The sequence below is a fragment of the Sus scrofa genome, chromosome 8, assembly GCF_054392235.1.
Source record: "Sus scrofa isolate SSC_HxYL_T2T_F1_AM1 chromosome 8, Sscrofa_HxYL_maternal_Yorkshire_Landrace_v2.0, whole genome shotgun sequence".
Lineage (NCBI taxonomy): Eukaryota > Metazoa > Chordata > Mammalia > Artiodactyla > Suidae > Sus > Sus scrofa.
In genome coordinates, this window is record NC_139390.1 from 119,119,528 (window position 1) to 119,132,450 (window position 12,923).

A 12,923-nucleotide genomic window follows, 5' to 3' on the forward strand; every position below is an offset into this window, starting at 1 on the left:
CAGTGGGTTAAGAATCCGGTGTTGCCATGAGCTATGGTGGAGATGGCGGACTCGGCTTGGATCTGGCGTGGCTGTGGCTGTGGGGTAGGCAGCACCACAGCTCCAATTAGACCCCTAGCCTGGGAACTTCCATATGCCACAGGTGCAGCCCTATAAAGACAAAAAGACCAAAAAAAAAAAAAAAAAAAAAAAAAAAAAAAAAAAAAGACTGATCAATAGCAATATCCAAGCCTTGTGACAAATTAAAATTTAAAAAGCCTGTGTATAAGCCAGAAAGATGTGATTAAGTAATGTGTTGAGACATTATAAAGGTTCTGTTAATAAATCTTTTTCTGAATATCCCCTGAACTACTATGCCCTGTAGATCAGCCTCAGTATTACATTATATACTAAGACACATTTTAAGACAGTTTTTTGTTTTTTCTTTTTTTTTGGTCTTTTTGTCTTTTAGGGCCGCACCCACAGCATGTGGAGGTTCCCATGCCAGGGGTCCAATCGGAGCTGCAGCTGCCAGCCTAGGCCAGAGCCACAGCAACGGGGGATCTGAGCCACGTCTGCAACCACAGGTCACGGCAACGCCAGATCCTTAACCCACTGAGCAAGACCAAGGATCAAACCCTCGACCTCATGGATGCCAGTCAGGTTCATAAACCCCTGAGCCACGATGGGAACTCCTTAAGACACAGTTAATTAGCATCTTTCTACCATCCTAAATATTTATTTCCCCTTTTTAGACCATGTTTATAACAGGCTAGCCTACAAAATGCCACTAAATTCATATACTAGATACGCATGATAATTTTAAAACTTTTACTATTGCTCCTTTATCTATTAGTCACCACAGCTCCTTTAAACGAAATCCTTTCCTAGGACCATACTGTCAGCATCTTCTTTCAATTATACTTTTTCCTCCTTATCAGGTGTCATTGCACTAACTTGAATTCTGGCTTCAGATTCTAATTGAACCATTAGAATCGATTTCTTCTTCTTCCTAAGCTTAGCTACAAGTGAGACTATACTCTTTCCTATTAAGTTACAGCCCCGAGGGCAGCTTATAATGAACCCAACACGGTGTCAAACATTCCTGTTCCAGCCCAAATAAAAAATGCTGAATTTCCACCATTTCCTTTTAAAATTTTCCGGGGAGAAATCGTTTCCCTGTAAATAGCTACTGCTGAGGAACACACACAAGGGAACCAAGACAGAGCCTTGGAAACTCACTGACCACAAAAAGCAAAACTGTCCTGTTTCTGGCCAAGGGGAGACTGCAGCAGATCAGCTAAATGTCCACAAAAACCCTTCATCTCCCAGCCCTCTTGCAGCTAAATGTGGCCACCTGATCTATTCAGTGAAATGTTCAACGACCATGAGCATAAGCATTATGTGGCATCTCCAGGCCTAGCCTGTAACCCTGTACAAGCCTAAAATGCCTACCAGGCTCTTCTGGGTTTGGAAGAGAAGATGACAGAGAAACTGGTCAGCTTAGGGTCCCTGAATGACTGTGTGGAGCAGAGCTGCCACTGACCTGAAAATCTTATCTCAGAACCATTTTCTGCGAGAGAGAAAGAAAGAAGTTTATTGTTGGGTCTTTTCTTTCAGCAGCATAGCTTATTCTCATCAACAGAAGACAACAGAAAGTTCATTTTTTGAAAAGGTTTAGGGAAGGAAAGGGAGGAAATACATAATGACTGTTAAGCTCTAACACCATGTTCAGAGAAAAGACGAACGGCGCCCGTGGCTTAATAATTTCAAAGAGAAATAACCTACTGGAATAAATGCCTGGGCCAACGCACTGCCTGTTGACTGTTACCCAAGTCTTTGCCTTTTTCACCCACCATGTCACCTCTCCCACAGGAATCAGAACTCACCACAGGACTTCGATTCTTCCCCTGATTTCAAATAGCAGCTCATTACCTTACTCGCTGCCATCCATCGTTTTCCTTCTCTCATGTGCCAGGCATTGTGGCCTCACAGGTATAAGCCTGATTGCCTCACCGAACACCGCTGGAAGGCCCCACACATCTTCATATTCTTCCTTTTGTCTATGGTGCCCGTTCCTATTATTTCAGCTCCACGTACAGCGACCATGTCTTCATGACTGGTCCTTATTAATGTACTCACTCGCCTCCTCCTACTATACACACTGGATTGCTAAACCCAGATTCATCTTCTAGAACAGCCTCTCTGTTACGACTGCCACACCTTTGCATAGAGTCTCCAGACCAGGATATGGCAAACTATGGCCTCCAGGCCCAATCTGGCCTACTGCCATTTTTGCCAATAGATTATTGGCACAGAGCCATGCCCTGCCATTTATGTATTGTCTCTACCTGGCAGCATTGAATGGCTGTGACAGATCGTAGGCCACAAAGCCTACAGTGTTTACTATCTGGACTTTACAGGAGAAGTTTACCAACACCTGGGATAGACCAACATCATTCGCATAAAGACAATGGCAGCTATTTTCTTTACACCGCATTCATTTAGCACCACTGCAGTAGCAAAATAAGACAAGTAAAGACATATGCCCTCAGATATTAAAGATATAGTACTGGCTCTTCCGGAGTTAGTAGTGTCCAGAAAAAAAGAAGATTCATGTGGGATGGGCAGGCATGCTGCTAAGATACATATGCAAAGGCCCTAATACCAGGGAGTTACAAATAGCAAATGAGTAGTAAAATGAGTGAATTTTAAATGAGTGAACTTTAGACAGACCAGACAGGAAAGACGGGGGGCGGGGGGAAATGGGTAGAGAATCTGAATAGACATTTTTGCAAAGAAGACATACAGATGGCCAATAGGTATGCAAAAAAGTTCTCAACATTAGCAATCACCAGACAAAGGAAAAACCCAAACCACAATGAAGTATTCACCTTACACTTGTAAGACTGGCTCCATTCAAAAAGACCAGGATTCTTGTCGTGGCTCAGCAGAAACAAATCTGATGAGTATCCATGAGGACGCAGGTTCGATCCCTGGCCTCACTCTGTGGGTTAAGGATCTGGTGTTGCCGTGAGCTGTGGTGTAGGTCACAAGACACGGCTCGGATCTGGCATTACTGTGGCTATGGCATAGGCCAGCAGCTACAGCTCTGATTCGACCCCTAGCCTGGGAACGTCCATATGCCATGGGTGTGCCCTTAAAAGACAAAAAAAAAAAAAAAAAAAAAGACTAGAAATAACAAATGCTGGCGAGGATGTAGGGAAAAGGGAACCTCTGCACACTACTGGTAGGAATGTAAATTGGTGCAGGCACTATGGAAAACAGCTCAAAAAATTAAAAATAGAACTACTAGGAGCTCCCACTGTGGCTCAGTAGGTTAAGAACCCAACTAGTATCCATGAGAATGCAGGTTCAATCCCTGACCTCGCTCAACGGGTTAAGGATCTGGCAGTGCCATGAGCTGCAGTGTAGGTCACAGACACGGCTAAAATCTGGTGTAGCTATGGGTGTGGTATAGGTCAGCAGCTGTAGCTCTGATTCAGCCCCTAGCTTGGGAACTGAGATGTGCCGCAGAGGTGGCCCTGAAAGAAAAAAAAAAAAATTCATGGATTATTTCCACATAATCCATCCCCAATCCAATGTTTTTAAATGAAGTGTTCCCAAATGGTATCCTATAGACTACTCTTCTGGGAGAAGCTACTAGCAATGCGGTGGAATAACACAGGTCTGTGATCCTTCCACTCCCAGACTGTCCCAAGGCCCATCAGCAAAAGCACGTAGCAAAGGAACACAGCGAACTTGGGATCGCTTAGCCCAGCATTCTTTGGACTTAAAGAGAATTTGTTTTTCTGGAACACCTATTAACATCCTAGGAATCAATGTCACTTTATGATGTAGAATTAAACCTAATAAACGTAACTCCTGTAAGGTCTTAATAGGATGTCTCAAATGCTAATCCAAGTCAAATCAAGGGCCACATTTCACAGAGAATACTTCTGAAAGCCGGGATCAGATGCTTCTAGACCCTCGACCCCTCTCAGATTCCACTCTCTGTGTTTACGCCCTTTCTTCTTACTCCAAATAGGTCTGCCAAACCCTTCCTTACCCTGCTCCCAGAGCTTAGTCAAAGTTTCACCTCTATGCAACTAATGATGCTTCTTCTCTGAATTCTTTCAGTATTTATTGTCTCTGATATTTCGGTCTCGTTACCCAACTGGTGAACTTTATGTGCAGGTTCCTTGTCTTTCATGTAACTTTTAAGGATCTTCTCTGCAAGCTTTCACACCTAGAATGAGCCCCTGTAGCTCCTCCACTGAGATCTCAGGGCTCAGAAAAGAGTCACTATTCACTTCAGAGACAAGGGAAATATGAGCCATTAAAATGGGACAGACTAGGGCTTGGCTCTGAAAGTCCAAAAGCAGGCGAACTGGCCTCTACATCTCAGAGTAGATGAACCTAACACCAGGACGAGGGAGAACAGAAGCCAATTTTCAGCTAAAACATCTTGAGGAATCAAACCAGAACCAGCTCTGGGACCTGCTGAGGGTTATGGCAGCACATGCGGTAGCAGTAAAGGCTCAGGTGGCAGCTGGACCCTCCTCTCCCATCCTGTTTATCCCCTCTGTCCCCAAGGTCCAGAAATATTGGGACAACAGTATGAAGCTTCCAGATTTTTTAAAAGCCCCCGTTCAAAGACCTCAGATTCTAGGCTGTACAAGGAAAACAGATGAATGGCAACCACTATACAGGGTTAACCTATCCAGGACTTCAACATTCAACAGTATTCAAGTTAATTCGGCTATGTACCCTCAAGGGGACTCCCTTAATCAGCCCCCAAGCATGGCAAGACCAACAAATGATAATCTTACTTACAGCAACTCCGTGCTCCAGAGGTGTGTGCCCCACGCTGCCTGTGGAACATCACAGACACCAGCAGGGACAAACCACACAAAGACGTATTAGGGGCTGGACTGTAGGACCCATAGGTCATGAAGCAGAAAATGGGAACTGGAGACAGGAAGCCACACCATTTCTGGAGTTTATGTTGTAGAGCTTGCTTGCTTTGGTTTCATTAATTACAAACCCATGAAAGCATATTTACAAGGTTAAAAGAAACCATACTTTATCCTGAAAAACAAAAATTGCTTCATGATACATTACCTGAATCATTCCCAAAGCAGAGTTGCACAAATGAGTTATCCAACCATAAAGTGTCAAAATAAATATCCTCCAACAAGGGCTTAGAGAGCCAACGCCATGCTGTTCTGTTTGCACACATTTTCGAAAGCAAATGTGGTCTGTTTTGTCAGGTTTATGGTCACATTTCTGTCAATCTCTCTAATAAAAATGTGTGCTTAAAGCATATTCCAGCTGCATTACTGGTAGAAAAAGCAGTTATCCATCAACATCTTTTAAAATCTCCTCTTCAAATATCCCATTCGTCTACTAGGGAAACTCACATACCAAAACCAAACACAATGTTTAACACAATAGCCACACAAGCACGTGCACAGAGTCAGAAAAACAATAAGGATTCATCAAGAAGAATGATAACTTCTTCCTTCTTCCAAACAGGTTCAGGGCTTTTATTATTATGCCTAAGAAGCTGAAAATAATCAAATTCATCTTTAGGTCCCAGAAACGTGATTTGAGCAATGCGTTCATTATAAAAACACTCGGACTAAAACAAAATAATTGAGAGTTCCCAGTGGAGTTAAAAGAGGATTATTACCTGTGTCCACAGTAGCTCTATAAACCAAACTATCAATCTTGTAAATATCCTAAGATCCTCAGGTGAGACCTATACTTGTGGTGTGACTCTCACCAATTTTTATTTTCAGGCTCAACCCGAGGCAGATGGAAGTTCCCAGGCTAGGGGTTGAGTCAGAGCCTACGGCTGCCAGCCTACACCACAGCCACAGGAATGTGGGATCTAAGTCGTGTCTGTGACCTACACCACAGCTCACAGTGATGCCAGATCCTTAACCCACTGAGCAAGGCCTGGGATCAAACCTGCATCCCCATGGAGACTATGCCGGGTTCTTAACCCACTGAGCCACTCCACCCTCACCCATCTTGAGGACTTTCCTCCCTTCAGTTTGCCACAGTAAAGCTTTGTGCACCTGTCAGCTTCTTGATATGAGGGTCCATGCTTCATGTCACTTCTTGCTTCTGCTCATCGGCTATGGCAACTTCAACTCTCGCTCTATCTCTTGCCTCTCTTTTCCCTGCTCCCTATTTCCTGCTCTCAAATCTGCTCGGAGGAAGTCTCTTCAACAGAGTTTGCTGCTAGTGCAAATTTCACATGTCCGTTCTCAGTGGTATTGTGAATCCTAGATGGAGCTCTAATTATCCCCCAGAGAGCTGCCATGGGAAAGCCAGGTACGCTTGCTTTCTGTTCCCGTAAACAAGGTAAAAACCACGTACCCATCAGATAACACCCTTAATCAGTTTAATTTAAACTGGAAAGGAAGAATAGAGAGATTTAACTGGCCTTGGTAGTTGACCCAAACCCCGTTTTCACCCAGGAGAGGATAGTGGAGGAACAAGGACACAGGAAGGTTGAGGACAGGTGAAGCTGGGAAGACGAAAAAAAGGGGAGAGGAGAGGAAAGAACCTCAGGACCATCACCTTTCTCTAAGCGACAACCATGTTTGTCAAATCGACCACAAAGAGAAGCAGAGCATCCAAAGTAGATTCGTACAGCAATTCAATTCAATGCAATCGACATGGATAGAGCGCTTCTGGGGCGGGGGGGGAAGAGTGCCAAGGAGACTGTGAACAAGGGGGAGACTGGTTTGCCACGCTTCCACCACTAACTCTTTTGAATATATCTGTTCAAACACCCAAGAGCTGAATTTTGAAATTTAACAAAACCTTGTTATGCCCCATTTTTTCCCCATTAAAAGATGATTACAGAAAAACGGAGGATGACATGAATGGAGGGAAAAATGAAGGCAGAGATGATGAAACCACGAGCATGGTAAATACATAAAACGCATGTCAGCAGGACTTTCATGCCGGTTAAAAGGGGGGGTTGAGAAATCTGACCCTAAGCTTTCTGGCAGCCAGTGCACAGAGAGAACACCCCTGGCTGTACGCTTACTGTCTGCATAATAAACCCCAAAGCTGCTCAGGAGAAACCCAATTCTAAGACCAAGACTAGATAACAATTTCTTCCATGGGTTCTTGTAAGAGGCACCTCTTAACTGACTACCTCATTTCATAGGCCTTGTTTCTTAAAAGGTACGCCAACGAGGAATGTTCCGTAAAACACTTGGATGGGGGATCCCATTCCACACAGTCTGAACACATGGCTCAGAGAAAAGAGCTGGTATTTGCTTAAGAAACCAGGAAAATTAATACTGGGGTAAATTAAATGGGATCAAAAATCAGATGCTTCTAGGACTTCCTGCTGCGGCTCAGTGGAAACGAATCTGACTAGTATCCATAAGGATGCAGGTTCGACCCCTGGCCTGGCTCACTGGGTTAAGGATCCTGTGTTGCCATGAGCTGTGGTGTAGGTCACAGAAGTGCCTCAGATCTGGCGTTGCTGTGGCTGTGGTGCAGGCCAATAGCAACAGCTTCAATTCAACCCCTAGCCTGGGAACCTCCATATGCCATGTGCACCCCTAAAAGACCAAAAAAAAAAAAAAAACACATATAGACTGTGGCTGCGATAAGACTACTTTATTATGTATTGGTTAATAGCCTGTAGACTAGCTCAAGATGTCTATTATACAATAGTGTTTTTTTTTTTTTTTTGTCCTTTTAGGGCCACACCCATGGCATATGGAGGTTCCCAGGCCAGGGGTCTAATCACTAGCCTACACCAGAGCCACAGCAACGTCAGATCCGAGCCGTGTCTGTGACCTACACCACAGCTCACGGCAACGCCAGATCCTTAACCCACTGAGTGAGGCCAGGGATCGAACCTGCAACCTCATGGTTCCTAGCCGGATTCATTTCCACTGCGCCACGAAGGGAACTCCCAATGGTTTTTAAGGTCTCAATACTAAAGTCTCTTGAATAAGCAGTATTTCACAGATGACATCTCTGGCAATAACAGAATGAAATATTAGAGTGAGACAATTCACAACAGAACGCTGTTATGACATGCTCACCCCATCAAATTACTTCTTTTTAAAGGCGAAAACAATTATTACAATTACTCGTTAAAACTGCCACTTTACGGATCGCCTAAGATCATAAAAGAGGGTTGTGAACCATTAAGACAAACATCCTGACACTGATAATATTTTATTCAACAGTATATTTACAACTCCTGGTAAAATAACAAAGCAGCAATTTTAGAGGTGGAAAGGGCTTTTGAGACCACTTAGACAAATCTTGTTTTGCAAAGGGAGCAAATAAAGCAGGCTCAAACAGACTGAATGACTTGGCTGAGCTTACTGTTAAATTGTCATGAACAGTAAGATAAAAACAAAAACAAAAGGGAGTTCCCTTCATGGCTCAGTGGTTAATGAACCTGACTAGGACCCATGAGGTTTCAGGTTCAATCCCTGGCCTTGCTTGGTGGATCCAGGATCCAGCGTAGCCGTGAGCTGTGGTGCAGGTGGAAAATGCGGCTTGGATCCCGAGTTGCTGTGGCTGTGGTGTAGGCCAGCGACTGCAGCGCTGATTCGACCTCTAGCCTGGGAACTTCCACACCCCTCTGGTGTGGCAAAGGCACAAACAACAACCAAACACCCCAAACCCAGTACTGATACCTAAGTGCTGGGAAGGTAGCACTGCTGAATATTTAATAGACAAACTGGTCTTTTCTATCATGTGCAAACAATCACCAACATACAAGCAATCACTGTCCTCAGGAGAGAGCTCTGAAACCAGGAATGGAGAACATGTGCCAATTACAAACACAGGAGGTTGAAGGGTAGGGAAGGGGCAAAGGAGAACAGGTTTATTAAATTCAACAGGTGAAAACAATTTCTAAATTACCATTTGGTGGTGGCATTAAACATGGAAATGTTTTGTTTCTAAGATTTAAAAAAAGCATACTCAATACTTAAACTTCTCGGCAAAGTACACCTGATTTTTTAAAATTCTAAACATAGCTTATGGAGGGACTCTACTCGTATCAAGGAGTCTCTCCAATTAAGTAGCAGAACACCTAAATTAAAAAAGGCACAACTGGGAGTTTCCGTCATGGCACAGCGGAAATGAATCTGACCAGGAACCATGATGTTCCGGGTTCGATCACTTGCCTTGCTCAGCGGGTTAAGGATCCAGCGTTGCTGTGAGCCATGGTGTAGGTTGCAGACGAGGCTCGGATCTGGCGTTGCTGTGGCTGTGGAGCTGCAGCTCCAAATCAACCCCTAGCCTGGAAACTTCCATATGCCACAGGTGCGGCCCCTCCCCCCCCCCAAAAAAATCAAGAAACAAAACAAACAAAAAGAGAAAGGCACAACTGGAGCTCCCCTTGTGGCTCAGTGGTAACGAACTGGACTAGTATCCATGAGGACTCGGGTTCGATCCCTGGCCTCACTCAATGGGTTCAGTACCCGGCAATGCCGTGAGCTGTGGTGTATGTAGGTCTCAGATGTGGCTCAGATCTGGGGTTGCGGTGGTTGTGGCTCGGGGCAGTAGCTACAGCTCCAAATCGACCCCTAGCCTGGAAATTTCCATATGCCACAGGCTCGGCCCTAAAAAGCAAAAAAAACAAAACAAAACAAAAAGGAAGAAAGAGAAAAAGAGAGGGAGGTGAAGGTGGAGGGAGAGGGGGAGGGAGAAAGCAAGCAAGCAAGCAGGCATAATTAGAGAATTCCCTTGTGGCACAGTGGGTTAAGGATCTGGTATTGCAGTAACAGCTGGGGTTGCTACTGCGGCTTAAGTGAAATCCCTGGCCTGGGAACTTCCATATGCCCCAGGTGTGGCCCCAAAAAGAAAAAGTCACAATTAGGCAAAAGCTTTCTGTTTAGTGATAGTTGACCAGACATCATGATCACTCCAAGCCGTGTCCTCGAGAATCAAAAGGCCCACAGGAGCCATGGATTGCTGTGTCAACCACTCAGCCACAGTGCTGCCAACAAAGCAGAGACGCTGCCACCAGAATGTGACCATGGACCCCAGGCCCTGCCTTGGCCAAAAAATACAATATGATCTGGCTCTCTTATGCTTCAGATGAACATATCCATGTTGACAAAATTTTTTTCTACCCACAAAACACTGACAATAACTCACCTAGGTAAACACCCATGTTTTTCAAAATTACTCAAGTATAAGGCACACTCCCACTTTCAAAAGACCAAATATAATTGAGAATGCTTATTTGAGATACCATTAATGACAAGTCCTTTCAAACGAGGATTTTATGAGCTGTCAGGTCACATATGCCACTTTCTTTTCCCTGCTGCTTTCAGAGGCTCTAGAGGTTTGAATGTTCATAGCAAAAATATATAAAAATAATACTTGTCCCAAGGGAAAAAAATCACACTTGTCTTTAGCCATACGATTTTTCACACCAAATGAGGCAATCACAAAACAGTGAGACCTTAGGAGGAAAGATGTCCCTACAACCAGTGAATCTGATTTGCAGAAAATGGTGAAGTGAAACTCTCTGGCAGCCAGGATACTTCTGTCAGTTTCTTTACGGTACCATTTCAAAGAGCATATAAAGAAGCAAACCCCAAGGTTTCTCTTTATTCTTCGAGGCTCTGCAATCAAGGAAAATGATGGAAGCATTGCTAAAGCTCAGCAAATTGACTCAAGAGCATGGCTAGTCAAGACTTAAAACAAAAATCTGTAAATTAGAAATAGTCCAATGTAAAGCTTCTTGAGAGGATTACCTAGAGGCAAAGTACTAACCACCGCTCCCCTATGATTAAGCCTAATAAGGCCCACTGTATCCTTTTCTACCTCTCTTAAAAGAGCATCCAATTCCTGCTGGGGCATGCAATGGCACGACCCTGGAGAGCATCAGGTGGTAAACATGGAGAAAAGGCTTCGAGGTGATCACTTGAAAAAGGGCAGCCAGTCTTGGGATTCATAACCATTCTACTAAAATGTTAAATGGACTTAACAGAAACCTGAATCGATAATTTAATTTGAAATGGTGTATAAGGAAGAAGGTTCCTTGTACTGGGCTGTTTTACTCTTTTGGTTCGTCTTTGTAAAGTGCAACATTTATAATAAAAGCACACGTTTCACCAAGTGAAAAAAGCCTGTCTCTCCAATTACTCTATTAAGCTTACTAATTTTACATCCTACAAAGTTTGGCCCTTTCCTAGTTATAAGGAACAAAATGCCTTTCCTTCTTCTCTTGCAAACATTCAGAAAGGGCATTTAAGTATTTCCGCCATCATTCCAAACTCTGAGGCCCAGAGAGCGTAGCAGGGGAAAAAAAAAAGGGGGGGGGGGTGAACAGGAAGTGAAAGTGACAAGATAACAGGAACGGCATCGCTTACTTTCTGCTTTTCTTTCTAACTGCGGAAAGAAAAAAATACATCTTTTTTTCTCGTTAACAATCAAACTGATTTCTAAGGGTGGGTAGGCGGCGCTGAAAACTAAAAAACAACGCCCTCCCCAACCGCGCGCACCTGGAAGGCTCTTACTTCCAAGGCTGTCTTTCCTCATTAGGCTCAGAGTTAGGGCTCCCAGGCTCCTGTCAGCCCCCATCACAATCCCAGTTACACCCAGTACTTCACCCCATCCCCCAACCCGGTCTTCCCGTGTATTTTTTAGCGCACATCGACCGACGCTCTCCCTCCTCTTCCAAGCAACGGTTCTACAAAGATTTCCACAATACAACTGTGTCAGGCCAACTGTTACTCATCAGCACACACATGATTCACCCGTCTCTCGGCTCTCGGAACAAAACGCGAGTTTTCCTTCCCTCTTTGAAAGGGAGGTGCTCGTAGTTTTTAGGTTGGAAATTTCACTGTCCTACCACAGTACGTACTCAGGGCTGTCGCGCTGGCTCGCTTTACCGTTTTCTTAGCCCCCTTAGGCCACATCGGCACCGACAATCGAGCAGACAGTAAAGCGGCTCTGAAAACTTATTCCAGATTGCGGTTTGGACGCGGAAAAACTGTCTCCCGGGGCAACTGTGCTGCTCCCGCGGCCGCCGCCGGGTGGTCCCCGCACTCCAACTTAACCGAGGTGATGCGCCAGCTCACTTCCCCGTAGCCCTTGGCCTTTCCTTCCCTCGGCTCCTGGGGGTGACCCCGACTCTGGACCGCCGGGCCCAGGTCCATGGCCCGAGGGATGACCTAACCTCCCGTCCGCAGAGCGGGGGCAGAGGGGGCGAGGGTGTCATCAAAACGCAGTGAAAGTCCCGGCCGCTCGGCTTTCGCTCCCGCCGAAGTTGCCCCACGCAAACTTTCCCAGCCGCCTCCCCCGGCACCAGGTTTGGGCTCACCTGGGGCATCGGCGGCCGCGAATGCGCTTGGCCTTGGGTTCCGGGGGTCGTCAGCAGCCGCGCGCGCCACGGCCAGGGGCCCCTCCAGCGCATCATCCCGTCGGGCGCGGCGCTCCCGCTGGAGTCAGCGGGCCATGGTCTGCGCTGGTGGCTGGGCGCCGGCGTTCTCCGTGGGCGCAGCCTCGCCGGGCCCCCGCCTCCCCGCGCCGCGCAGCGCGGGGCGGGCTAAAGGGAGGGTGTGTCCCTCTCCCCTCCTCTGGTCTTCGCACACGCCTGTTTTCTTTCCTCCGACCAAAATTTGGAGGGGCGGGAGGAGAGAATGAGAGCGCGAGGGAACCGCCCTCCGCATCTCAGGTGTTGCGGGTCAGCCCGGATGTTTGGCCGGCCTCCCTGCTTCCCTTAAAGCCCCTTCTGAAATGAACGAGAGCCCGGGCGCCGGCCGCTCACTCCTGGGGAGCTGTTGATTTCAAAACTCGCTGGTGATTCTGGGTACTTAGTGCCCGGCGGGCAGTCTTCTCCGTTCCACCCCCACGAGGCAGGGAAGCATGGGGTGAGCGGAAAAGAGCGTCAGGGATCTGAAGAGGGGCAGGGTCTCTCTGGAAGT

At 46.0% G+C, this 12,923-nt stretch overlaps 1 protein-coding gene across 7 annotated transcripts in view; it reads right to left on the minus strand.

The window, feature by feature from the left end:
* MCUB (mitochondrial calcium uniporter dominant negative subunit beta) overlaps window positions 1-12,488 on the minus strand; it is a 120,388-nt gene extending 107,900 nt beyond the window's left edge. For all 7 annotated transcript variants that reach the window (XR_014813194.1, XR_014813192.1, XR_014813193.1 and 4 more), the window contains exon 1: window positions 12,320-12,488. Coding sequence is in view for 3 of the 7 variants with exons in the window: in XM_084973190.1 (XP_084829316.1) it covers window positions 12,320-12,415 (96 nt within the window). In the remaining 4 variants the exon portion in view is untranslated. The remainder of the gene's footprint in view (window positions 1-12,319) is intronic.
* Between the last annotated feature and the right edge of the window lie 435 nt (window positions 12,489-12,923).